The sequence below is a fragment of the Ambystoma mexicanum genome, chromosome 4p (assembly GCF_040938575.1).
Source record: "Ambystoma mexicanum isolate Mex_15411 chromosome 4p, UKY_AmexF1_1, whole genome shotgun sequence".
Taxonomy (NCBI): domain Eukaryota; kingdom Metazoa; phylum Chordata; class Amphibia; order Caudata; family Ambystomatidae; genus Ambystoma; species Ambystoma mexicanum.
The window spans coordinates 178,012,658-178,040,329 of NC_090927.1; the positions used below are offsets into that span (position 1 = coordinate 178,012,658).

Sequence of the window (27,672 nt, forward strand, 5' to 3'; positions counted from 1 at the left end):
AAGGCCGCCCATATTTAACTGGTTTTCCCACCATTTCTGGGTTAAATCTGCAGTTATTTGCACCATGTTTCCTTCTCCTGGGACCTGGTGTCCTGAGATGTTCTTCAGTTTGCTCTTCTGGGATCCCCAGAGTGTAAGAACAGTGGGGTTTTGATTTCTCCCCACCAGGGTTTTCCAATGACAGCAACTGTCATCTTGTCTTCTCTAAAACCAGCTCTTCCTGGCCCTGTGACAAAACTTTTCTTAGGGATTCGCTCTGGTGTCCCCTTTGGGTGGTTGCTCCGTCTTTTACACCTCTGGTATAAGTGAAAGGGCGTCCATTAACTTACTTTCCCCATAACCTCAGCAGGCTTATCGGATTTAGCCTCAATGTTTCCAACGCAGAGCTTTTAGAAACTGTATAAAGTCCTCCTAAGTAACTTGAGAAGGTATCTACTTGACCCACGGCATGTTGGGTGGGCCCCTCGAAGAACCCTGAAGATTTTGGAGCAAAGACTGTAATTCATTTTTTTTAAAAAATGTAACAGGAATTTGTTATATTATTTATTATAATACACCATTGCCTCTTAGTCTGTTCCCCAAGAAAGTCTGGAATTACAGTATTCACTTATGCATACTTTGGGCCTCACTATGAGTTTGGCAGTAAATTAGCGATAAATCATCAATTTTACCGCCACGTTTGTTTACAGTTAGTTACTCGGACCTGTGGCATTACTACGGGGTTCCGAGTGGTGGTAGGACGGTGTAAGTCCCCATGGACTGCATGGGGATTTTTGGCAGATTTACCATGAGTGGTAATCAGACAATTTGTGGAGGACATTGTGGCAATGCAGCAATCATCAAGAAGCTGCAGGCTGCCCAACAAATTAAAGGACTTCGTCATGCTGCATTGATGCCCGCTTTCACGCGTAGGTTGCATACTGACACACAGGTTAGTGAAATGTTTAACTAGCCACAGGTATTCTCACACAATATAGTACGACAATCAACACTCTGGCACAATAAGCACACGCCGCCTAACTTTACCTCTAAGCACCATAGTCACCAAAAAGGCTTAATCGGCAATTCTAGTACGCAGTTGATTAGTCCCATTAACTATTTGAATTATATAGCAATATCATTATCTGTGCAAATATTGTATTTTTACTGTCTACAATCGTGTATGCTTACTTGTTTGTTTTTTCTCCTTTCTCCAATCTCACTTTTTTGTTAAATATTTGTTTGTCCTTGTGGGCGCCCTGTTTGTTTATTATGATTGCTTTGTTTATTATGATTGTTTTGGTTATTAATTCTTGAATATCTGGTTGTTACACATGATGTACGGAACAATTATTAATTTAAACATTGTAAACCTTCTAAATCTGCCTATAATGCATTATTATGTGTGTAGTACTAACCTGGCTCTGACGAAGGATACAATCCGAAATGCATTAGCCAGATGGGTTTTCTGTTTTGCCTCAACTGAGATAATTAGCTTTTTTGGTGAAGTTTAACCAATTAAGCACAATTTTTTATGAGCTTTATAAACACAGCAATTGAAAAATTAAAAAATATACATATCTGTGAATTACGATTGAAGTTGGATTTTATTAACTGAATAACGATCACAAAAGAAATCGATTAACCCTTAGTGGGAATCAAGGGTGTGCGGCCCACACCGAAGGCACTTTTGCCTCGGTCTCTTTTTCTCCACGCTTTCCCGTGCTTTGCCACTGCGTACTTCATTGTTCAGTTGCGGGATGTGACCCGTTTGCGTGTGTGAATGTGCGCACAGATGTATGGTGACTGCCAGTCCAGTTGTGTGTGTGGCTGAAGACACGGCTGAGAGGAATGAGTTTGTGGGTGAAAGGTTGGTGCATGGCAGTTGGGAGTTGAGCAGATGGTTTCCAGGAGTACTGCATCTGTTTACGCCAATCAACCTAACTATTTCATCACGGTATCCACCTAATCTTGACAGCTCTGGAGCACAGTCTTTTCATGACAGAGGACTGCAGTGTCTCTTTTGGTTCCATGGTACCATGGAAAGAGAAAAAAAACTACAGGTATGTCTCACTGAAGATCAGCTTTCAAATCAGGTGATGGTGGGTCCAGTCTTTGTGCTGTAGAGCAGAGTGCACAAATGTACACAAAAAACAAAGCATGCACTGTGTGATAGATGCCACACGCCTTAATCCTTTCTAGCCTTAACCATCGATCCGTTTGGGTGGTAAATCAGCAACCAGGAGCAACAAACTGCTCTAAGTCTTGAGATGAACCTGCATGTGGTGCAATAGTCATTAGCTTTTTTGCAAGATGGATGGTATAAGCAAAAAAAAAACGAATGATGGATCTAACTTTTTCCAGTGTCATGTTAGCAATGAGTGTCACGGGCTCACAAATGCCACAGTAAGCCACGAAAGCAGGCACCTGGTGTCTGAGCATTGTCATTCAGAAGAATGATGTACACAGGGCACCTGTTGATATCAAAGATGTAATTGCCATCATAAAGCAGCACAAAGATCAGCATTTGCACTTGGCCTGCAAAAATTTGATTACACTGAAATGAGTACCCAAAACCCCACGACCAGCCAGAAACTGAGCACCATGCAATATATCTCAGGCTTGAGCCGGATCCCCTTAAGTACGGAAGCCTCTAAAGACCATCGATTTCTCGTCCTTCTCCACTCTCCACCTCCCCTGTTAATACCATCATTCTGCCGCTGCGACTGGCTGCCTGGTTCCCCCTGAGTACTGCAGGGCCCCCCTCCTAGTCCCCGCACTTAGCTGCACAACCTAGCACTTGCCCAATGGTCCTTCATCACCCGTTTCCCTCTCATCCTGGCACTTCTTTGCAAACCGGCACTCCCCTCCACCCCTGCTTTTTCCGAGGACATTGTGTTCTGCACATGAAAGTTCCGAATTTCGCAAGGCCCGGTTGGACCGTTATTGTTATTTCTCCCCTTTTCCCCTCCATTTGTTGTTTTATGGCTCTTTGAAACACCATTTGTTGTATAGGCGTCTTACAAATAATCAAAAAATAAATAAATAAATAAAATAAATGGTCAACAGTAAAAAATGCTAGGTAATGTCTGACTGGCCAGCCTTGTTGATAGGGCAAGGTAATACCATCACCTCTGGCACCACAACAAAGCACGAGGTGGCAACTGCCCTTAGATATTGCAAAAATGGCTCACTTGGCAATGGAGTGCGGTGAAATGGTGCTTCTACACCCATGGCGGACAAGCACCTTTAACGATCATGCTCATTTGAAAGGTTGCCAGTAGGGTGGCCAACTGTCCCGTATTTTGCGCGATTGTCCCGTAACTAGGGACTCTGTCCCGCAGTTTGCCGAGTGGCTCTGCGGGACTCGGGTTGTCCCAACTTGCTCTGTTCAAGCACAATTCGGCATGCTGGGGGGGCTGGGGCCGGCCGCTGCAGGGCCCACGGGCCACAGCTAATTGCTGTCCATCTCCATCCATGCATGTCTCACAGATTAGTTGCCACTTGCCAGCCACTGTTATACCGATTCGCGGCAGAGAGACGTACATTTCCCGCGAATAAGAATAACAGTGGCTGGCAAGTGGCAGCTGTCTGCTCACTCCAGCATTAGTCCCAACGGTGCAAATTAACCACCAAATAAATATATAAAATGCAAACGAAAAAATCCTCCCCAGCCCCGAGAACCTTTATAAATTGTTAGAATTACAAAAGGGGCGGGCCAAACGTGAATGACGCTGTGACATCATCACCGCCTTGTGGGCAAGTGTCCCGCAAAAGGATCTAAAAAAGTTGCCCACCCTAGTTGGCAGTGTGGACTGCATCAAACCAAAGCCGTCAGGTTCTCACACAGTAAATAACTCGACTGAGAACTGCACATGCCACAGCTGTTGTAAAGTGAACGTTTCTTTAATTATACTCTCAGATACTGCTCCAAAGATAACTGGAATCATTAACACTGGCACGCTCTTCTGAAATGCTGGGTCTGGCATGAACTGAAACCCCAGGAGAAAAAAGAAAGATTGATTCGACCATGCATTTCTAGGAACTATTTTGTTTTTAAATAGCACGAGGGTGGGTCGGTGCAGAGATAACACACGGACCTTTAAGAGCTACAGCACACAGACTTAGAAACTACTAGTTTGCACCGCGGGGGTCCCACACAATGCACGCGCTCGGTCTCGCGATGCTGTGTCCCTGTCTTGGCATACGTGAAATGGCGTCCATTGCTCAGTGACTAACAGCGCAAGCACAGTCAATAGGAAGTAAGTCTCTCTGAGTGCCCTTGGGGAGCACGGCTCTCGGCCCTGCTCGATGCATGTATCTCTCAGCTGGGAAATCAGCAAAGGGAAAAACAAGATTGTGTATCGATTCCTTCCATCGTTCACTTCCGTGACGAGCAAAGACGCAGCAGGGGGCCACTTTGCCTTAGTTTGTGATCTCATGCTGACCTTAAACGCCAAGGCAGAGGTGTTGTGTAAAGAGGCAAGAAGCGCTCATATCCAAGCTGCAGGGATACCATAGTACAGAGGGCATGGGAATGAGCCAAATATCTCACAGGAATGATATCATGGATTCTTACCTCTCAGGAACAGAGGCAAATGAAATTAAAGTGATAATGCGCTGTGCAGTGGTGTAAGCAGGATATGCTCTTAGGGGGCATAAGAGATGCAGTTTAGTAGGACCATCCCCTACTTCGGCCCCTACCTGATGCCAGGAGGAAATATGTACTTTCAAAATCATCGACCAGGGACAATTTATATTTTTGGAAAAAACGAAATCAGATTTATTGGAGTCAGCAAATTAAATGGGGGGTGGTTCGATCCTCCTTTAACCTAATGGCCTACAGCACCTTTTAGGTGTCTCTTTTCAATTCCGAGACCTCATAAGAGTCCCCCTCGGCCCAGAGCCGGATCTGGCCGGCCATAGGGAACGCCCCTTCCGTCTCCCTCGGAAGTGGCGAGGCAATGAGGCCATAGAGGCGTAGCACGCTATGCTCGCTTGTCTCTCTAACTCGCCCTCTGGAGGCTGGCCATCCACTGAAGCAATGTTTAAGCCAGAGGATGATCACCCTTCATTTCTTTATTTTTATTTTAATGGTATGTTTGGTAACCAAACTTTTCATTATCTTCTGAGTTTTCTGCATCTCATTTGATTCACAGGGCTATTTTTACGCCATGATGGCTATCCAGAATTTGATGATAGTAAAAATTAAAGGTTTATCATTGCCACTGAGAATTTGTGTCCCTCTTTCGTGCGTGTCCATCTGTTTCTCTGAGATGCCGAAAAAGTCCCTTAACAAATTTTGTTTCTCCATCAAAGCAGAACATGTCATCACTAAGTGGAGAAGAGATTCAGAGCTGTTTTCCTGCTTGCAAAATCTACACTGTGGATTATTTGTGTCCATTTGTTTGGTTTGTGATAAATACTCCAGAGTTGGAAGTATATTCAGACGAAACAGCAAGTAAAGATCTCAGATCTTTTGATCAGGAAATCGAGCTAGATATTCTGGAAGTTCGTTTTTAGAGCTCTAGTTTCTGTTTCTCATCTGAGGCATCTTTTGTATTGACTATGTTGGGCTTGCGTTTTAATCTAGTCATTGCATTGTAATTTGTGTTTAGCATATTGGGGTGTCTGTATCAGCATCTCTTCAGAGATTTATTCCCGTTGCATCACTTTCTCAATCTTCGCTAACCACTGGGATAGTGCAGTCACATGCATTGCGTTCTTTTTTTTTACTGAGTATCTCGATTGCAGGAATTATTTCGTTTGAAATAAATTTTCTGTAGAGATCGATTTGTTTCCACTTGATTATTGATTCGAGTGATTGTGAGGCAAGTTTGTATTGAATTCTCGGCATCAGAAAATTGGACGGTAAAGCTAGTGTTTTCCTCCAAAATGTTTCTTCGTACGGATGCCACTTGATAGGATGTTGGATGATTAAAGTCTCACCAGCGTAAGTGAGTATCGGAACTACTTTTTGTTTGAATAGACCCACAACCGGTTTCAATGAAAATTTGCCAAATTTGCTGTGAAAGAAGCAACCCTGGCGCCCACGCGATAGGGCTTTTGTTTCCAAGTGTTCTTTCCGTTCCTGTCCATTGTAAGATGGGTTGAGCATTGCACCTATGTATTTAATGGTCTTCACTACTTCAATAGGCTGACCTCTGAGTGTGACTGCTGGATTTCTTTGTTTCTTCCCTTTTTTGTTAATCAACGTCATCAATTTTGTTTTTGCCGTGTTGATTTGTAACTCGTTGTCTTTCATGTATTGTTCTAGTTTGTCCAGGCTAATTTGAAGGCCAGTCACTGTTTTTTCTAAAATGATAATATCGTCTGCGTAGATCAATGTTTGTACGGGTTCATCATTTATCTTTGGGGGATTCGTTGCAGCGTCTTGGATTTGTTCCACAAAGTCTGAGGTATAAAGATTGTATAGGGTCGCTGCCAGTGGACATCCTTGTTTTAATGTGTTCCAAGTGGCTATTGGACTAGTCACAGTTTCCTCTTTTGTTAGTTTAACTCAAATCGTAGTGTCGAGTAAAGTTGTTTGATCGGATTAAGAATTGCTGCAGGGCATTTCCACTCTGTTAGTTTTCCCCATAGTTTTTGCCGATTGACTGTGTCAAATGCTAATTTTAGATCTATAAAGACTGTATATACCTGTTGTTTCTTTGTTCTGGCTTCTTGCTTGATCATGTTTAGAAGCTGTAGGTTGATGTTTGTTCCTACGTATTGGACAAATCCAGTTTGTCGTTTAACCATTCTTTCGTTTACCTCTGCCCATTGATTGAGGTTTTTCCGGAGGATAAAGGCTAACAACTTGCCTTCCTTCATTTCAGTTTGCTCATACCACAGCCCTGAGGCAGTACAAAAAAAGCATGAAAATAAAGAATGCGCAAACGATTCACCCATGCTTTTGATGAACCTCCATTTTGTGTATGAATTTCTGTGGTGGAGCTATGGCACGGATGCCAACTTGCAAATCTGCCACCCCCATTTGCTCGAGCATGGAAACCGGCCAGCATCACCACCAGCATCAGATGTTGATGTAGGCGGAGAAGATATCAATTCATAGGAAATCCACCAGCTTTTTGCATCAGCTGAAAGCTGGCGAGTTCCTTACAAATCCATGTAAATACTTGCCAACATGCATGTACATGCCGGGTTGTATTTATACCTGCACTATGGAAAGTCATTATTTGCACTTCGCAGAGCAAACAATCGAAATTACAAGGAGTTGGCTACATGCACGATATTTCCGGACCCCTCCGTACAATTTTACAGACTTAAAAAATAAAATACTCACTTATGTAATACACTGAAGACGGCGGGAAGGCAACTGATGGCCTGCAATTTAAAGTGAATGAGTACAACAGAGTCTGATGAGGGCAGAGAAGGCTTGATTATGTTACCAAGCCACTTAATCCCTCAGGGGCGGGATTCTCAAGAAACCTTTATACAAATGTAGCTACTAGCTTGTCCATTTCTAGTAAAAGACAGGCCGCTATGGTTATATTGCCCAATACTGTTTCTAACATCACACCAGACTGTCTCCAAAGGGCACAAATACCGATTCATTTGCTGCTTTGCCATTACACCAGACTGTCCCTTTGAAAAAGTAGTGTCTCTTTCTACTTCTAGCAGAGGGCAACAGTTCTCCAGATGGACCCATTGCTTTGTTACAGTATAGAAAACACCATCAAAGTTATGTTGGGTTTAGACAAAGGTATGGAAAAAACATTTACCTGAAATGTGTTCCTCTGAGTAGCCATGCCTAGAAGTTCATCTTCAGTACGGAACCACTGATCAATCCACTGTGGCATGCAAATCAGGGCAAAAGCATGCATGAGATCACAGGTACTCGTGTATTTGGCAGCACCTAACTCGTCAATAAATTTATCTGCATGAGGTGTGGGCTGAGCATCTGTCCTGGTCACAGAATGGAGCCCCAGTAGGCCGCACAAAAGTAGACTTCAGTTTTGCCATTGTTGGACTTTTTAGGATCCAGCATAACAGGGCTAGCTCATGGGTTATGGGAAGGTTAAATAACCCCAAGGTCAAACATCTTGAAAGCTTCCTCATTGGTGTCCATCACCTTTTCAGAGATCCAGTGAAGTCTGCTCTTCTCCAGCTTACTGTCTCCCGCGTCTATGTCATGGGCACATCATTCTGTGAAACCTGGAGAAAAACCTGGAGAAAACTGGCCCAGCAGCTGCATGCTGTTCCATCACATCAAAGGAAATTTTCATCCTCTCTATGGACCCATCTGTGGCTTCTTTGTGTGGCAAGTTTGGGAGGGGATCCGCCACCTCTTCAGTTTCGCCATTGGTCACTAGAGTCAAGATCAAGTTATCACTGCTGTAATGTGGTTTCAGCCGGTTGATATGAAAGTCCCTTGTGTCAGCCTAGAAGCCTTTGTATAAAAGAGGTAGTTAACCTTACTGGTCTTTTCCAGAAACATGTAGGGTCGAGTCCTCTTATCTTGAAGTGCACTGGGTTTGACACGTTCCTTAATCCTGGCCATCTGTCTTGGGAGTATATTCAGAACCCTTCTGGTTTTGCCAGTCCTTCAACACCTGCTGGCTAGAGTTGAGATTCTTCGTAGACCGTTGCATGTACTTTGAACCCAAGTACATAATCCACTACGTTGTGGGAAGGACTTCAGGGATTACCCTTCCATCCTTCCCAACCCAGACTTAAAAGACCACCAACAGGATGGCCAAACCAAGCTCAAAGGGACTGACCCCTACTCTGTTCTGTGGCACCTTTCTAATCAAACAGCAGGTATGGAATGCAAATATCCGACTTTCTCCTCTGGTGTACTTCCAGGGTCTTGTTTAATCTCTCAAAGTGCCCATTTGTTTGGTGATGCAAAGCTGTAGAGAACTTATAAGTAACAACACTCCTTACACATCGCCTTCATACAAGCAGATGTGAAGTTGTTGCCCTTGTCAGAAACTGCTTCTTTAGGAAACCCAACAGGAGAGAATATCCCTTCCTTACAACAGGGGCTTTAATGTTCATTAAGGGGATTGCCTCAGGGTACTGAGTGGGGTGCTTTACCACATCCAAGATGTACTGGTTCGCTGAGGTGGTTTGGGGTTCCAAAGGACCACAATATCCATCCCTAGTCCCTTAAAAGACCGCCCAACCACTGGTAATGCGGGCAAAGGAGCTTGGCAAGTGTAACACAAGTGCAAACATTCCTTAGATTTCTTTGCCCAGCTGAGGCCACTCAAAATGGGCATACAACTGATCAGCTGTCTTGGTCAATATTAAGTTACCTGTAAAAAAAAATGTCATCAGCCAATTCCAGTAGGAACCTCCAGTGGCATTGAGAAACCCAACCAATCTCCGGTTAACTGCCTGCCCCAGAATTCTTGGACTCTTAGTACAATGTGCATTGAACATCCCAGGGGCCTTGTCCTTTGCCTGTTCCTATGCCTGCTTGTCCAGACTTGCTAGAGTAGGGGGGAGTCCTTCTGTGCCTTACAAAATTCAGGCTAATTTGGACAACCAGCTGAGGAGAACTCACTCTGGCAAGACCATGAGGTCTGAATCCCAGATTCTGTAGAAATGACCAAACACAAAAAACGAATTGGATATTTATTTGAATTTCGGGTGTACGAAAATTACGAACTGCCGAACATTTCGAATAAATATCACATCTGGTACCAATATAGTGAACAAGGGCAGCAGAGGTTTCTGGGGTGTCCCCGCACCCTTGTTCACTACAATCACACCAGGGTTTGCAGGGCTATTCCCTGTGACAAAAACCCTAAAGTTTAAAAGAAATAGAAAAGGACCCTGCAGCGCCGGTTCCCATTCACGTAAGTGAAGGGAACCGCCGTCAACGTTGAAGGGAAGAGTTGGCAGCACACAGCAATGTGTGCCGCCAAAAGGTAAGTAAGGGGTAGGGTGGTGCGTGTTACTGGAAATGTCAGCGGGAGAGCCACAGAAAGCCATTTTCATTTATATGACTTTCGTTTTTTCTTCCTCTGACATTTCTCATTCGATCAAATCAAATCATAGTCAACCCTGAATCCCCCTGGTCCTCCATCTAAAGAACCTTTTCTACATCAATAGGCATCAATAGGCAACTCTGAGATCATTGAGTCCTGTGCTACCAAAGTAGGCCACTGGGGCCTCTCCCACAGGAGCAGATGCCTGAGGGGGCTTGAGATGTTTACTAGGCACTACTGGAGTCTCTGGTCACCCCCATTCTCTAACAGGAAGAAACTCTGGTTCCAGGGCCTCTAGCACTTACCCCCTAGCAGCTTTCTTAGCCTTTTATCTAGTGACTACAGTAATCGTTTCGGGATCAGGAAGTGTGAGACAGGCCTGGTATCAAAAGATGACACAGACAACAGAATGTGAACTCAACACTATGAGCCTCATTACACGGAATGCGGTAAACCATGGTGCTGTAAGCACCATGGTTGCTGCCGGTACCATACCGGTACCACCATGGAGGAAAGGGGAATTACCACCCTTTTCCAAGGTTGGCGGGGCGGTAATTCCCCCTTTCTCCATGGCCCTTCCCCATTCCCATTTTTGCCCCATAGGGCTCATTGGGAATGGGGAAGGGGCTAATTACGGTACCGCAAATTGCGGTACCGTAATTAGCACCAAGGTCCCTTTGCGGGTCCCAACTTTAATGGCTGGTCTACACCAGCCGTTAAGGTCGGGTCCCGCAAAGGGACCTCGTAGTAAGGCGGTAAGGGTTTACCGGTACCGGTGCCCTTACCGGTACCGGTAAACCCTTACCGCATTCCGTGTAATGAGGCCCTATGACTTTTATTAATGATCAGGATGAATGTAATGCCTAACTTTTCCTATAGCTATGGTGGGAATTAAACCTAAAAAAACTAAGAAAGGTCATATCCGTAAGTTCAAACCAAAAACCGTCTGTGTCAAAACCTATGCTGGCCCTCACATCTAATACAAAAATGTAGTGTAGGGTTATTCTAACTCAAATAGTGTTCAACATAAAGTCTGGAGCAGTCTCTAGCTCTCTTCCCCAAGTTCAGGATACAGTTGCAACAATTATAGGCTTCAACTCTTCTTTCAGGACTTGAGTGTATCTTCCCCTAACACACAGTACTGATTCACCAAAACAATGTTCCAATAAAGAGTTCAGTGTTCCCCTCCCCAAGCTTCAAACACAGTTTCACAAAACCTATGTTCCAAAAAGAGCTCAGGGTTCCCCTCTCCAAGCTTCAAACACAGTTTCACAAAACCTATGTTCCAAAAAGAGCTCAGGGTTCCCTTCCCGAAGCTTCAAGCATAGATTCAAACAACCAATGTTCCAAAAGAGCTCAAGGAACACTTGTTCTTAAGTTTTCTTCAGCAACTTTCATACAATTGGTTGGGGCTCTCTGGTCTGGACGCAGTTGTCAGACCGTGCGGTCCACCCATTACAGGTCACCCAACCAGGGGCCCTTGTTCAAGCGTCCTTCTTGACATTGCTCGACCCTTTTATACTTTCATTGGTTAACTTTATATTCAGTCTGTCTCTTCCTTCACCGGGGTTTGCAGCCTTTAGGTTTTCTTTTCCTACCACTTCCCTGCTCCCCCTTCTGCTGTTTGCCCGACAGCTTTTAAGCACTGTCTCTCTACTCATAGTGCTTTAAATACTTTTTATTCATCCTCAGCTATCCAGAGACATTCGAAACGGTGCCTATTGCCTGTACCTGACCACTCTGTTTTCCTGTTTCAAGATATTCTGTTGCCAACGTGTCAGTCTTTCTCTGTAACTCAAAAGGCTTTCAAAACCTTGCAAATCTTCTATATGCGATCACTCTGATGCACAGCATCTTCGTACTGCCTCGTTAGCATAGCATTAGATTGTTCATACAGTTCAGAAGCACTCACAAGTTTATTGGCAGTTACACCCGCTCTTCCACAATGAATCCTCTTTTTCTCTTGTTCCTGCACCGGTAAGATAGCTCAGCGGGTTTAGAGCTCGCTGCTGCAATCTATGTTTGATATGCAGGTCGCAGGTCCGAATCCCGGAAAGGCCAACTCAGCCGTACATCCTTCCGAGGTCGATAAATGAGTACCAACTTCAGTTGGGATGATAAATGTATGTAAATATGTTCTCTGTAAAGTACTTTGGCTTAAGGCGCTACATAAATAACAACTCATTATCATTATCTTTACACACAGAAACTCACTGGTCGCTTTACTTGATGCAGCAGCTCTTCTGCTCTCACGGCTTCTCACAAACTAAGGTCAGGGTCTCACCTCTTGCCCCTCAGGCACCCCTGGGCCAGGGTCCTCCACCCAGGGGAACAAGTACTTACAGAACCAAACAGGAAGGGCTGACACTACATACGGTTTCCTTCCTCCGACGTCACCGGCTCTATGGAGACACGGCTCCCTTGCCATGCTTCCGCAGAGCGCCTTGCTCTGAAACCTTCCAGTGTGCTCGCGGTCCGCTGTCCCCCTGTTCCCAACGGTCCATTTGGGCTTGTCTGCTTCCTCCGTGCTGCTCTCTTCTTCCTCCTTGCTGCTGCCACACCACCCTTTTATACACCGGTATCCCATCAAGGATGTTCAGGTGTGCTTCTCTTGTCTGTTTTGCCTGATTACAATTAGACTAATTACTGGGACATGTCTAACCTTCAGCTCTGTAGTGTTCAGACTCCCTCTTCTTCATACCAGTACTATAGTGGTATTTCTAATAGGAAGTGTGCATTACTCTTGGTCACCTCTTCCTCGTCTCAGTGCTTGATGTGAGGATACAGGGAAAAGCTGGAAAGGACAGACAATATCCCATAAAGACTGATGAAAGGTCCGATAGTTCAGCGTTAGTGAAGGGGGATATCATGTCTCGCCTTCAGACACCCACTCTCCAATCCCCAAGGACCCTCCACCTGGGGAGTAGATGTGAGAATACCTTAGGGTTTCTCAAAGAAGGTAATTCCCTAACAGATAGTCTACTAGAAAGGAGTCTTATGCAACCGCAGTAGCGTACTGCGCGTGAGGGTTTTGGGCCAGGTGGGGGGTTAAATGGCCGGGCCATTGGCTCTTATCCGAGCCAGACCGGGACATTTGGGCACAGTGACTCATGTCATTGTTCTACCTGCGAGACACCTTTCCCCTTTGGCACCCTCATTGTCAATGAAGCTGCCGAATGAGAGAAGCGTCACGCTGGCATGACAATGAGGGTGCCGGGAAGGAGCACACAGCAGCCGCAGTTGGTGTGCTCCTGCTCAGAACCCTCATTGTCCTGACAGTGGGACACCTTTCCCGTTCGGCACCTTCATTGTCAATTTGACCAGCACAAAGAGGTTGCTGAGCAGGAGCACATGCAAACAAAATACAGGTGTCTGTGTCCCGCCCCCACTCTGGACAACTGCAGTGGCTTGGGTTTTGGTAAACATGACAAACATGAGGACACCAAAAATTTGAGATGTTTTTGCTTGCTTATGAGGGAGCTTTAGCAAACATGCAAATTCTGAATTCTGACATCCGACCCCTCCCAAATGTTGGGGGCCTAGTGAAGAAAGTATAAGGGCTTTTTCGCCTGTATGTTCTTGGGCATGGCTTCATCATTCCCAGGCTCATCATGCAGCGAGTACATTTCAGACATATCCCCCTTACGCAACTGACACCTCCTCTTCAGCCAGCTCTCCTTTTGGTGATGCACCCCATAGAATACAGTGGAGTCCCAGGATAAATTTGGTCCAATTGTACACATAGCTCCTCTACCTTTTCCTTCTCATGCCTTCCTGTTCATCTTATCTATCCCACGACCTCATCCCAACTATCTACCCAACTTAACTTCTCCCTACCACTACATCATACTCCTACTTTGCCTCCCTGACAGGCAAAGCACTTCAAAGCCATAGACTATGGAAGGAGGCACTATACAAATGCAAGATAACAACATGACTTGGCCACTTGGTCCTCTCCGCTACCCCAGATTCCTCAAATGTGTGGAGACTCTTTACCATTTTAGGTTTGCTACCCTTAGAAAATCTGGGGATTCCCCTTTCCTGACATTGCTCACGAAGGGTGCTGGACTTCTGGACTTACACAGAGTCCATGTTCAGTTTCAATGTGCAAAAATAAAAAAAATCCCGGGTAGTGTTTACAACATTTCCTGAAAAGTGTTTTTATTTTCCAGACTAAACTATAGGTGCGGTCTGCAACAGATCCAACTGCTTGCCACCAGTTTGACATAATGACTAACCCTCTGCAGGAGTACAGGGATTATTACTGGTCAAAGCAGTTAATCAGCCCCACGGTACTACTAAACCAGCAGTGATACCAATCATAAAGATGAAATAGGAACAGCCCCGACAGCTATAACTCCTTCGCCATTTGGAAGCACACGCCAAAGGCAGGATATACGCTTCAGTAGGGGTGTGAGCTGGTACAGATGTAATCCAACAATAGCACTGCTCTATAAAAATAGGATCTTTAATTTTATTAACAAAAATGCACACAACTAATAAAAAAACGAACAACCCAACCCAGTAAGGCAAAAGGAAGCACTATGGGTTTGTAGACAGGGGTGCCCCGGCAAAGATTTCAGGAGAAAATTATGAAAGGTTTTGGATAAAGATTTCAAAAAGGTAAAATAGAGGACTTAAAAGTCACTATGGTCCTTTAAGGCAGGTCAGGGGGACAGGGAAACTTCAAAAAACTTTCAGGGCTCTACAGCACTGAGCCAGGCTTTTCAGCATCAAACCGACAGTCTGGCAAACAGACAGTCTGGGCAATTTCGGCACCAAGCCAGGGGCAAGTCGGGGAGTGGAAGCGTCTGGTTCCAACGATGCAGTGCTATTCGACAGCAGTGACGCCTTGTGTGTCAAGGACAGGAGCAGCAAGAGGTATCGTGTCACTGGTGCTGGAAGACTTGGGTGCAGAGAAGAAGAGACTTGCCTTTGGGGGCAAGCGGGCTCGACACAGCATTATGGTAATGCAGCATTGAAGGCTTGGAGTTCGAAGAAGCTGGTAACCAGGAAGGTACTGTGGAGTTGGGGATGCTAGAAGAATCACTCAGCAGGTCTCAAATGTGTAGACGGTGGATCTTATGTATAGAGTGAGGCTCAGAGCGGTGGGGGTAGTCGTGCATCAAAATCAAAGATAAATCTGGCAGTTTACTTGATGCAGCTTGAAGTGGTGTCAAAGGCATCCAAACAGGGTCTCTTCCTCGATTCTTTGGGTGTTGGGAGACCCAGTCCAGAGTCTCAGTGGCAAGGTGAGTTCTTTCTTCTTACATTCATACCAGGAAAATCTAAAAAATGTACTTGCAAGGTTCTGTCACCTCCAGTGAGCAGGGTCCGGGGTATCAGTGTCTCAACTGCGTAGGCAATGTCCACTCAGCCAGTAATCCTAAATAGGCCTTTGTGATAGGTCAGGGAGACAAGCTTTCCTCTTCCTTTTAGCTCCTGGTATTTACCTCTCTGGCAGAGAACTTTGGAGAAGAATGTAGTCCCAATCAAATTCCAGTGACTCCTTCTTCAATCAGTGTCCAACAATAATTCATCTGATGGACAGGTTCCCCAATTTATATATGCAAAATGTGGCAGTGGACTGATCCACAGCAAGCCTGTTGTTAAGTGTACAAACATAGCCACTGTATTAAGTGTCCTTTGCCTGCTGTCATACCCAGAGTGCCATGTCTTCAGAAAGTGGATAGGGGGGCAGGATGTTTGGGAGCCCTAGCAAAGTCAAAGATGGTGAGACCCCTCTGTGAACTGACCTCTCATCTGGCCTATTTTAGTTCCTTGCACCCCTCCCCCCACAAGTCTGCCTACATCAAAAGGTCTCCAGTAATCAGGACCTGGGTATGAGGTGGACATTGTGATGGCAGGACTGACTTTGAAGAATGGTTCCCAGATGATCACCTGTTCCCTGGACAAAGGGGACAGCCCGTCTCCAAGAGATCAAAGAGAAGGCTGCCTGGGCTGGCTCTAAAACAGCTGTTGTGGGTACACAGTACCCAAACAGGTTAATACACACCAGGCACCGTCATGAATGATACACTGCTGATAATAAATGACATCAAATGCCTGTGGCTATATAATTGTGTAATCTCAGTAGCCACCATGTCAAATCCAGACATGGCATATATTTAGATATTAACAAATGCCATCAGGTTGCCGGAGTACACAATTATAATATTTGAAACCAGAGGTCCAAAAAAAAGTCACCTCGGTCCGTTGAAACGTTGTGTTCCACCAGCTGTGTTCAGGAATGCCATTGTGATCTTTGTACCTGCCCTGCTCTCACGACAGGGAAGCTGGAGGGGGTGTCATGAGATGGTCACAGCAAAGTACATGAGTGCATTATGCTTTTTGCCATGGAAAATTATGAAAGCGGGGTCTGATTAGCAGATCTTTATTTGCATCGCTTTATTATTAACAAATAATCTCAAGTTTGTAACCCTAACCAATAGCATTCATTCACACTTCTCTTCCTGTTTGGGTTGTGCGTGCCTACCTTAGCGTGTGGTCTCTTGCAGGCCATACACTGCCACTGGAATCAGCAACATTTTTTTGTTTTTCTCAACCTGCACTGGGAGGCGCAGCCGGCCTCAGTAAAGGCTGAAGTCAAGGCTTTAATATAACGTCTGTGCTGGGATCAAAAATCATCTGGATCCCGGCAGAGACCAGATGCCCAGCTCGATCATCATGCAGGAAAACCATTTGCCTGCTGACCCCCACCATCATTCTACAATGACCAACGCTGCACCAAAGCCACACTCCTGGTGCCATCCCCGGACCAACCTTCCTTTCCGCAAGATAAGCATGACCTCTGGTGCCTTATCCTGCACTTCTGCAATGTTTATTCTTCTTCGTAATGGAGCGGTGCAGACAAGATCTGATTCATCATACCTCTGCTACCTTATCTCCCCCCGCTCCCTTATCTCTCCAGTTTCCCCTACGGTGCCGCAGACTATACCAGCTTAGACACTGCAACAGCTTAAACGATACCTGTCCCATGCTGCTACCAAGGTCGGCACCATTGCTGCCCAGAATATCTACTGTTAGGCAAGATTGTTTGTAGTTCCCTGTAGTAGACTGCACCAGCCTTGTCCTCTTGGCAACAGTTAACCCAACCGTTGGTATAAGCATTAACTACACCAGTTAGTAGATTTACTGAGCATCCAGGCATATGTCAAGAGGGGTCAATGTGAGCTGTAGGGTTATCACACAGAGATTCACAGCGACAAGTATCCAAATAAACACTTACACTCAAGGTTTCTTGATTAAACAATTATTTATTAATTTAACAGTCAGTTGAATAAGCCTTCTTTAGAAAAGAGCAAAATATGTAACACAATAATATACTTCAGAAAATACACACTCTCAGTTTCAATAAATCAGTAGATACCCATTTGGGATGGCACACAGATACTTCCTACACACTGAGGTGACTTAAATAACTAGGACACTGTGGACATTGATATATCACTAGCACATTTAGAGTAATACTGAGGTTAGTGTCAAAAGCAAACGATGAGGGAATAAAACAATGGTTAACAAATATTCTTAAGCAGGTAAATACTTTTTGAACCCTCCAATGCCAAGTAAATTAACCCTTTCTTGGGGGACAGTTAAAGCGCAATGTCATCGTTAAGAGGAGTCTTTCAGGGAGCCAGGACAGCCAATGTTAATTGAACAAAAGTCTAGGTGAGCTGAAGCACTTCTTGCAGGTAAGTAAAAAAGTCTTGCACAAAGTTTTAGAAGTCTTTGTAGAAAATGAAATCACTGTACGGCCACAAGCTGGGAGGCTTTTGAGGGGCAAAGCTGCAAGCAACTCTGCAAAAGCAACCAAGACGAGTCTCTACTGAGAGCTAGCAAGGCTACACAACAAGAGGTAAGCAACCCCTTAGTTTTACAGTACCTTTGGTTTGAAGAAATTGGTTCCATCTGGATTCTGTCTCAGTGTAGGTGTGCAGATCCTGTTGTTCCTGGGCCACTGCTGTGGGGACAAGAGGGAGGACATCTGGGGACTCCTGCACTATGAATTGAAGGTTGGCGGCAGAAAAGGGTAAACTTGAGATCAGCGGCACTTCGTAGTTTCAGCTTCTTGCAAATAGCACCAGTGCGGTTCTCGGATACCTTTATGGAATTTCCTCGCATATGGGGTCCAGCAATCTGTTGAGGTGTCTCAGGCTTTGTTGACCCTGCTCATGGGAGTCCGGAAGATCTTCCTGTAGTCCGGGTCCGACTTAAAAACAAGACACTCGATTCTGGTGTTCCTCTCCCTGGTAATTGGTTACTGCAGTAGCAATGGAAGTACAGCCAGATCTGAGAGGATGTCCAGACAAGTTTGCTTTGGGGTTGTTTGTTACCACCAACCCAAAGGAATAAGACGTCTGTTGCAGAACTTGGAGCTTCAGCAATGCAGCAGGACTTTGCCGGGCAAACCAATGATCCAGGAGTTGCAGCAAGCGTCTCTTCCAAGTTCTTCTTCGGATTCGTTCGTCCAGTGGTCTACTCTGCCTCCCAAGCAAAAGGTCTTGCCTTTCATGCAGGTTTCTCCCACTCATTCTCAGCCTAGCTTTCAATCACACAGCAAGGTGGCTGTCCTCCAAGGCCAGCCAGCCAGCCAATCACCTTTGGGTGCATTCCTGTAACCAAGGGGATTAAGCACAGGGATCTTCGGGCACCTCCCTCACTTCCTGCCCTGCCAGACATGCTGGAGCCAGAGGTGGGCTTCACCAGTGAATCTCGCCAAAGACAAAACAAACAAAGAGTCCAAACCTGGGTTGGCATGCAGAGTAAATCTCAAGAAGGATCTTTCCAACAAGAAATGGTGAAAAAAGAAGACTGGGGCCATTTTGACAAAATGGGCACCTATGGGTGCTTTACTGCAGCTGCAATTGCCACCCGTGGTAGAAACACAATGGTTGGAAAAGTAAACCACTGCCACCAGCTATTAATTGTAGAAAGGGTAACATAAAAATGTTACATGAGAAACTAGACAAAGGGGATAGTAAGTAACCCCTCCAGCACCCTATTGTAAAATACTGTGTGGTGGCTCTAGAAAGTCACTTCACTGCTCTTAGAAACAGTAGTCTCACTGAGCGAAGGTATTTAAACCTTTGGGAAATTTAAGAGACTTCCCTGTGCCACTACACTGAAGGTGCTGTGTGCCACAATGTAAAGATGATGCCTATAGAGTTTGCCGGACTCCAAAGTCAAAAGAAACACAGAGTTTAAATCAGAAAAAAATACATGTGAGAGTGGGAAAAAGGTCTCACTCTGTCCAGGTTAGAAATTAAAAGTCCAGCAAAATGAGCTAGAGGTCTCTAAGGTAGAAGGGAATTAGAAAATGTCTGAGAATTCTCCCTAACAACTACCCTCTCCCCTCCTATCTCATTCCGATCTGGACTTCATTGGACTGCCTGCAAGTTATGAACCCACACATACTCCGAATTATGACCCTGCCTAAGAACTTGTCCATTCTTTGCCTGTTTGCACTCCTGTATCTAGCCCGCTGCACCTTGGAGTGAGGCTACCTGCAGCCCCCCACACCATGAGGTGAGGCATTCCAATGTTGCATTTTACCTACTCGTACCTGCATATTTGATGTAGCCCCCTGCACCATGAGGTAAGGATTCTCAATGTGTGCACATATCCCAGCGTTGTTTCTTCCTTTTTCAGCCTTACACAGTATTTACATTTAATCTACCTGTAACTACTGGCTTTTACATTTTCTCAGCCCTGCACTGTCTTCGTATTCAACCCACCTGTTATTTCTGATTTTGAATCACACAGCCCCATACTGTACTTGTTATCTTACCTGTCTGCAACATGCTCACCTGTACACTTGCAGTAGGCCACGTTCCATGAGGCGAGGCAGTGCCAGACTGTGCACTTACACCGGTCTTGTCTTCTTTGCTTACCTGTTCTCCTACAGTAGCCCCCTGTACCATGAGGCGCGGCTCTGCCAAAGTATGCTTTCAACTTCCTTCTGCATGTTTTAACTATTAGACGTTGTCTTTAACTTTATAACCTGTTCACTTTGCACTTAATGTAACTAGCGCCATGATACCTGAGGATCTGGGGCGCTGCTATAAATGCTAAAATAAACAAATAAATAAATAAATATGACTAGCTTTAGGTATGAGGTTCTCTCCGGTCACGGGCTCCTTCCCCACTTCCTATTCTCTGGCCACCTTGCCCTTCTACCACACAACTCAACTTATCATTTAATCGCATCTCTCCTCATTTCTGTCGCCTACAACCACCTGCTCAACAGCTTGCCCTTCTCTCCTCTCAATTATTCTTGTTCTTAACCTTCTCTGCCTTTATTTCTTTCACTATTTCCTTCTGACACCATCTGTCTCTCATTGGCATCTCCTTACATCTTTTTCCACTTTTAACCACTTGTTGACTTTTCTCCCGCCTCGAGCCAATGTTCTTCCTCCTTTAATCCCTCCGTTTGTTTGTTTGTTCGTTCGTTCGTTCGTTCGTTCATCTGCATCTGCTCTAAATTGTTCCAGCCTTGTACCACCTCATGACTCATCTTTCTACTCCCTCCACTCTTTTCTCATCCGCTGCACCACCCGTTCTTTTCTCTCCATCCTCTGGTCTTTCATCCATGACTACTCCCCTTTTGATCAACTGCTCTCCTCTTCCTCCCGCCTCCTGTCTTCTATCCACCTCTGATCCTCTTTTTCTGTCTTCTTCATTCATCTCACATTCCGCCATCTCAAACCTTGCTGTCTTTCCACCTCCCCATGCCACACTTTCCTCATCCTGCACCCCTACCTCCCACACCACCTGCAGGAACAGACCCCTGTTACGCTGGCAGGGAGGCAGGTTTCTGAGTGTGCTCTACTGTGTTTGGGCTGTGTGCAATGCTTGTGTTAGGCCATACAACTCTGAACTAGAGGATCAGCTCCTAAGATTATTCCACCTTTGCCATGCCACTAGGTACTGCAGGCCGACGTATCATAATGCCAAGCCACATACTTTGCTTCACATTCTCCATGGAGACGATTCATGCTTGGACTGGGTATCTGAACCTCCTGCTCTTTGTCGTGCTGATTCGATGTACTCACAGATCGTGCGATTAAGCACTTGCACGATGTCCCCATACTGGCAGGTGAATCAGGCCGTGGAGCTCCTACCTTTCAATAAATCAGGTCTTGCTTTTACACAATCAATGGATGGCTGTGCTGGTGGTTTGCAACCATAGTCTGTCTGAGATTGTAATCTTTCTGTATGCCACTGGTCTGCCACAGTGCACAGGTCCTGAGATTGCAGTCTATCCTGGTGGTGCTTCGGTTAGTTAGGATTAGTAAATTAGAGAACATCTAGGAGGCTTTGGATGGATTGGGGTGTCTGGGGGATGTCCATACACCCCCTCCAGGGTCTGCATCATGGTGCAAGTGGTAGTGCACAGCATTGGGGAGATGCAAGTAGGATTCATTAGAGGAGTGGTCCCCTCATTTTGTGGGAATGCCTAGGTTGGGAGGATCATGCTACAGAGTGCATCCCTTGTTCTCATGGTTCCCTACGTGGACTGTGCTCACGTTGCACCAATCTGTCTATGTCTGGTGAGTCCCGTCGCACACCAGGAGCACGGAAACATATAAAGCCCACACCTGAAAAAGAGATGGAAATGTATGACCAGAATTGAAGGCCCTTTGGAGCCTGTCTGCTGAAATGCAAACTCTAAAACTTCATGGGTGTAGGTTTGGCCCTAGCCTTCAACCCACATGTTTCCAGGTGACAAAAGCGATCTTGGTCTTGAGTTGGTGCGTAAGACTTACATATGCAAGAAGGTCAGAGCATTGAAGCGCTTGTGTTCACAGCCTGGTCCTGCTTCTGCTGAAGGTGCCCTCTGTGAAGAGAGGGCCTATGTGCAGTGCATTTCTGCTAGGCGCAGGATTTGGCAATCACTTTGCTTGTTGCAAACAGGGTTCATGAATGGGGGTCTATCTATGTAGGTTAGACTGGATGTCTCTGAGGCTTTATCCAGCTCTTGGCCTCTCTTTGGACTATCTAACACTCTTTATGCTTTTGAACTTCCAAGCAGTGTTTCACTGCCATTTCAATTCAGCATATAAAGGTGCATGCATACCTTTTGCACATAATTTCAAGAACAAAGCATCAATTGGCATCAAAGGAAGGCCTCAATATAAGGCTGTGTGCCTGAACCTACCTGAATCCCTGTCAGATCCTGAAGTTCTTTCAGAGCGGCATCGGGATCACGGAACAGGAGAGTTGTCATTCCCATCTCCCGGGCTGGCTTCAGGTTAGAACCAATGTCATCCAAGAAAATGGCCTATGCTCAAGAAAAACAACAGATAATCATAGAATTACAATTTAAATGATTACCTTGAAAGCAATATAATACAGTCACTTTAATCTTGTATTGAAAATAAGACTAGGAAATAATCATAAGCGAGAGCTATCTGATGATGTATTGATAGGATTGGGGTTCAAGTTTCTGGTATCTTCTCTCCGCAGTACATCATTTACCCGTGGAGCAGCGCTCGGGGCTCCCTACGCTGCTTTCCCTACCCAATGTGCCAGTCCCCCGGAGCATCCACTGGTTTCCCTGAATGGAGGTTGGGTTTAGCGCACCACATTGTTGTTTTGGCGACGGCGGCTCAATATCACCATTCTGTCCCTTTCAAGGTGGACTCGACCATGACGCCGGCCATTTTTGTAATTCTCCTCTGGGGACGCACACATTTATATCTGGATTTCTACCTCAAACACCTGCCATGTTGCCATGCCCCTTCCATTTACTCCGGAGCAGCTTGCTCGTTTGCAAACCTCCGTTTGCAGAGAAATGACTGCGAAATACAAGCCAACATTGAGGAGCCATTGAAAACAATGTGTGAGATCAATTTTTTGAAGGTTTCCTTATTCAAAAAGTAAGAAACAAAACCTCTAAATATATTTTGCGATTTGTTGACAAACTAAGAAAAAAAGAGGCAGTTTTGTTTATCTAAAAGTTCCCTTTTCCTAAGAAGGACTTTTCTCATTTCTATATTTTCTTCCAAGCAGGTTGGGCCAATGGACTTTTTTCATTAAGATTACTAATATCTCTATTCTCTAGCAGATTTGTTTTATTAGATGCCTCATTCTTTTGATCCCTTCTGAATTTTTAAAGCTTTCAAGCATTCACCGTTTTCTTACACTCAATTACACTCAGTGGGGCAGATTCTCAACAAAAATATGATCCCTACCCACAAAGGGCATCGGAGTGTGCACCTCAAGGAAGGAACTTTCAGAGACCTTTTCCACCCCATTGCTCATTTGTGCAAATAAGGGGACAGTTCTGAGCATTTAATGGACATCTTGAATTCCAACCTGGATGCTCCTGGTCATGCACAGAAAAGAAACAAATTCCTCCTTCTCTGTTGGAAACAAGTAAGGCATGACGAGATCATTTCTGAGCAAGTCAGGTATTATTATTTTTAATTGAATCAGCAGTGTTTTGAACCGCTGCTGCCACAGTTCCATTTCTATCCCCCCAAAATGGATAGAAAGGTTACATTTAGCTGTGAAATGTGCTGCCTACACTGGTGTTGGCAGTCAGTCATCCATTAGTGCCAGGAGCCTATGCAAGGGGATATCCAGCTCATCTTTTGCACTGCTGGCCAGCCCCCCTGAAAGGCACAGTCACTTTTGAGAATGAGGTGACCTGTTCATTTCTCAAATTGCACAAATAAAAAAAAAGCATACTCTGCCCTCTCTTTATTAGCTCTAGTTTTTGAGAATCTTCCCACGCAGGTTTATGTATTTGGCCGTTTGCCATCATGCAGGTTTGTCGTCGCAAGGTGGATCTGCAGCACTAGTAGTTAGTTACATGGTGCCAGGTTGGTGGACAAGTTGAAGGCAAGATGGGGGCATGGTGGATATCCGGTCTCTGTGAGTTGTGTGTGCATATGCCAAAGGTCTGCAAACTACTGACCTTATGTTGGGTGCAGCAATTATTTATTATTCACCAAACCACAAACAGGTTTGTGGAGTTAACTAAATACATTATTATGATGATTACTGTGATTATTAGTAGTATTATGATTATTATTTCGAGTAATAATCTACTGCTACTACTGCGAATAGTAGAGCATTCATTTCTTTAAAATACATGTCTCTCGCCGTGGTTGCTGAACCTTTTTTGTCCTGGGCTGTTTTTAATTCAATGGTTTGCAAATGTTTGTTTCTATAGAACGGTTGAGAGGTTTTTCAATTTCATTTTCTTTCTGTTGCATGTTTATTCTGGGGCTTTGAATTTATAGATTTACAATGTTTCTGTTACTGTAGTTCTTCCTTCTATTCAAATATTGGTAGTTTTTGCGAATTTGGGGCGCACTTCAAATGCGCTTCAAACCTATATTTAATAAGATAATAAATACGTGCTTGCACTCCGACACCGACTCGCTCTGGAAGCTTGATTCCGCCCTCTGCTCTTTGTTTAGATTCCTTCTGTAACCCTCCCCATTCCTATGAAATATTGGCAAGTAGCATTAGACCCAAAAGGATGTGTAAATCTGGTTAGCACACCACTGACTGCTGGCCTAATCGCCTCTATAGCACGGCTGATCCTGTCTCAATGAAGCCTCTTTGGTGCTGTGTTTGGTGTTCTGCAAATTCTTCAACATTTGATATCATCCCAAGTGACGCAAGTAGACCGGTGACCTTGGCTACGTCACACGAAATGCCACAATTTATCGAATGTATTGGTCTTAGCCACTATGGTACCCAGGATTCCGCAATCGCCATCCTCAAGGGTCTGGTCCTACTTCCCTAATCAGGGCGGGTGCTTATGCCTTTTTCTAGTACCAGTGAGGGCATTTGGATCCATTCACATCCTCTGACATGCGGTCAGTCGCTCAGGTTTACTCCCAGCGCTTGCCCTAGATCAGTTTCCTTTTCTCTGTGAATACTGCTGTTATGCATAAATAGAGAGAGCTGGTAGATAGCACAGAGGTTTGATCGCTCACCGCAGTGTGCAACTTGGGCTCAAATTTGGACAAGACAAAGCACCCTGCCATCTATTCAAGATCAAGACATTGGGCACCTCAAAATTCAGTTCCATTAACATGTATTAGCATACGAGAGAGGGGCCAGCCAATGAGGTGGCTGGGAACTCAGTCTTTACTACATGGTAAAGCTCATGGTCCATTCAGACCACTAGCTCGTCTCTACAAGGCTTCCATTTTCTGCTCACTGCACCAGTCCTTGTCATGCCTAAATCTGCCGACATGCTCTCTTTCATCCACCATCCCCTGGCACTTACAATCCCTCACAACTCCCAACCACCAGCCTTAACTTACCTAGCAAAAAGTTCCCTGGTCTCCCATTGTTCGCTAATGCCACCAGGTACATAGAAAATTGACTCTGTTGTTATGTCCATGGTGGCTTTTTTTGTAGTTTTTTTAAGGGAATTCGGAGAATGTACTCATCATGAACTCAGATTCCCTTAATAAAACAGTTATTAGCAGCCTGGCTTGCTTGCCTTGCATGCTAAGAGCAATACACAGCTGGAAGGGGCCCATTATAATTATAATTGTTCTTTTATAACGCTCTTAATACCAAGGACTGGTTTCTAAGCGTGGGTTTGGGATTCGAACCTGTGCTGCTCTGCATTGTCTTGCTTCCAAGACAAACACGTTGAACCTGAGCCATCTCCCCTCACCAATTACCAGCTGTTATCAGCCCAGGGCCCACATTGAGGCTGGTAATGCCTCCCACCTTCATGTATATTGCTTAACTAGCACATGCTTCCATTAAGCATCTCCTCTATGCCAATCATATTACTTGAGAGCAGACAATCTCTCGTATACAGTTATATAGATTTATTGTTAACTTGATTTATATATTATTATCTTGTCTGTCTGGTAGTATAAACATGTGTTATTTTGTATTTTGTTAACTTGTAAATAAAAGTTCAAAAAAAAAATCTCTCGTATAAACCTTCTTCCAAACATTCTGACTAGAACTGTAGCGTGATAAGAAGCAGTGGTCTACAGATGTGGAAAGGCCGTGAGAAGTTTGGCATTTAAATTCCACAAACTTACAAACAGTGAAACACAAAATGGTTAGTGTTACTAATTCCATGTTAATTCAATTAACATTACAAGCTTTTCGTTCCAGAACTCCATGTGCTAGCAGCCTTACAGAGCTCAGCAGGGGTCAGTTTCACTTGGGATAGTGAAATGTCCCCAATTTACAGCCCTTGGATTCGTCTCGGGCCACAATATCAGTAACAATAATCAATTTCCCTTGGTCTATGCGGCTTAATTATTAAAATGCTTAGAAAGAGGAGGAATCTGCCACAAAGAGTTGTATTTAAAAGTGGGTTTGTTCTAGAGTGTAGACACAGTTGAGTGATTGCTGAGCTGGTCTTGAGGCAAGGGACTAGGCAGTAACCAAATTGTGTGTATATCTGTCTATGTAGAACGAAAAGTGAGAGAGCGTTGGCATTGCCTGAGTGTGGACAAGACCGTGATGGTGCACAAAGGCATTTGAACCGGATGCTGGTCTTGCAAAGCCTCTGGATGTGTTTGGGAATTTGGGATGATAGCCATGATGGTTACATTCATGGAGGGTGTGTGAAGGACAAGGTACCCTGATGAGATTTTGAGTGATAGTGGAACTCAGTTTAAAAGTGTGAAGGTCAGTGTGTATGTGAAGAGTGATGACATCACATGGAGGTACGTTGGTGTATTAGCCATAAGGGGACGTGTTGGTTGCGAGGGTGCTTGTTAGGCTTCACCTTAAAAGTGTCATCTTACCTCTTGTGGTTTCACCTTGAGCATGTCCAGTGCATACTGATAAATTCTAGGTTCTGGTTTCCTCATCCCAATACGGCACGACTCAATTAGAAAGTCAAAGTGTTCCCTCAACATCGTTAGTACTTGAGCTGAAGAGTCTCTTGTAGGTGTATCATCCACCCAGTTGTTTGTCAAGATGCAGGTCTTAAATCCTGTTAAAAAAGAAATAAACATGTTGTATATTCACCTGATTACCAGACAGGACTGATGAGCTTTTCATGCTATGGGGAAGGCTAGAAGACATGGGTAAGCCTGGATGACATGTTATGTGCTGCTTTTCAAGAGTGGTCATTATAGGTAGCATCACACCGTCTCCACAAAACAGGGCCCGGGTTTGAACCTTATCTCGATCTAATAAAACCTCCCTTTGAAAGGTCACTGTTGGTCTGCTTCAAGCTGGGGATAGTACCCTTAGCAACTTTTACTAGATCGCGAAGCAGTGTTGGGAAAGGTGAATGCCCGCAGTGTGGGGCAGCAAGTGATACACTTATATGTGCTGTGTCCCCTAACTTAAGATGCATTTACCGGAGACCGGTGATACGGGTGGGGGTTAGGGGGCTGGGATTTGCTCAAAGGGTGATGCTTTGATTTCTCTTAGATATTCCTTGATGCCCCATGTTTTTGCAACAGTGCGCTACATACACAGAGCTTGGATACAAAGAATGAGAGCCTTGAAATAGGTGCCTGACGAATGTGTGATGTAGGAGGGTGTTTGCCCTCAAGACGCTTGTGCCCACCTTCGGGCAAATAGCTTAGATTGTGTTAAAGCTGCGAGGCTGCAAGCATGCTCTCCTCACAACAATGCTCTTTTACTAAGATTGTGAGATTGCTTTCTCGCCTCTCATTCATAAACCAGGAAATTGATTTTAAAATTGTTGAATAACAGATTTCAGTCTTGCTCTATTTAAGTATTTATCATAATC

The 27,672-nt window shown here is 44.8% G+C and overlaps 1 protein-coding gene across 1 annotated transcript in view; it reads right to left on the reverse strand.

Moving 5' to 3' along the window:
- EPHX2 (epoxide hydrolase 2) overlaps positions 1–27,672 on the reverse strand; it is a 1,142,911-nt gene that overhangs the window by 841,269 nt on the left and 273,970 nt on the right. Inside the window, exons 4-5 of the mRNA XM_069605642.1 lie at positions 26,711–26,901; positions 22,120–22,242 (exon numbers count right to left, since the gene is read on the reverse strand). Of these exons, the coding sequence (XP_069461743.1) occupies positions 22,120–22,242; positions 26,711–26,901 (314 nt within the window). The remainder of the gene's footprint in view (positions 1–22,119; positions 22,243–26,710; positions 26,902–27,672) is intronic.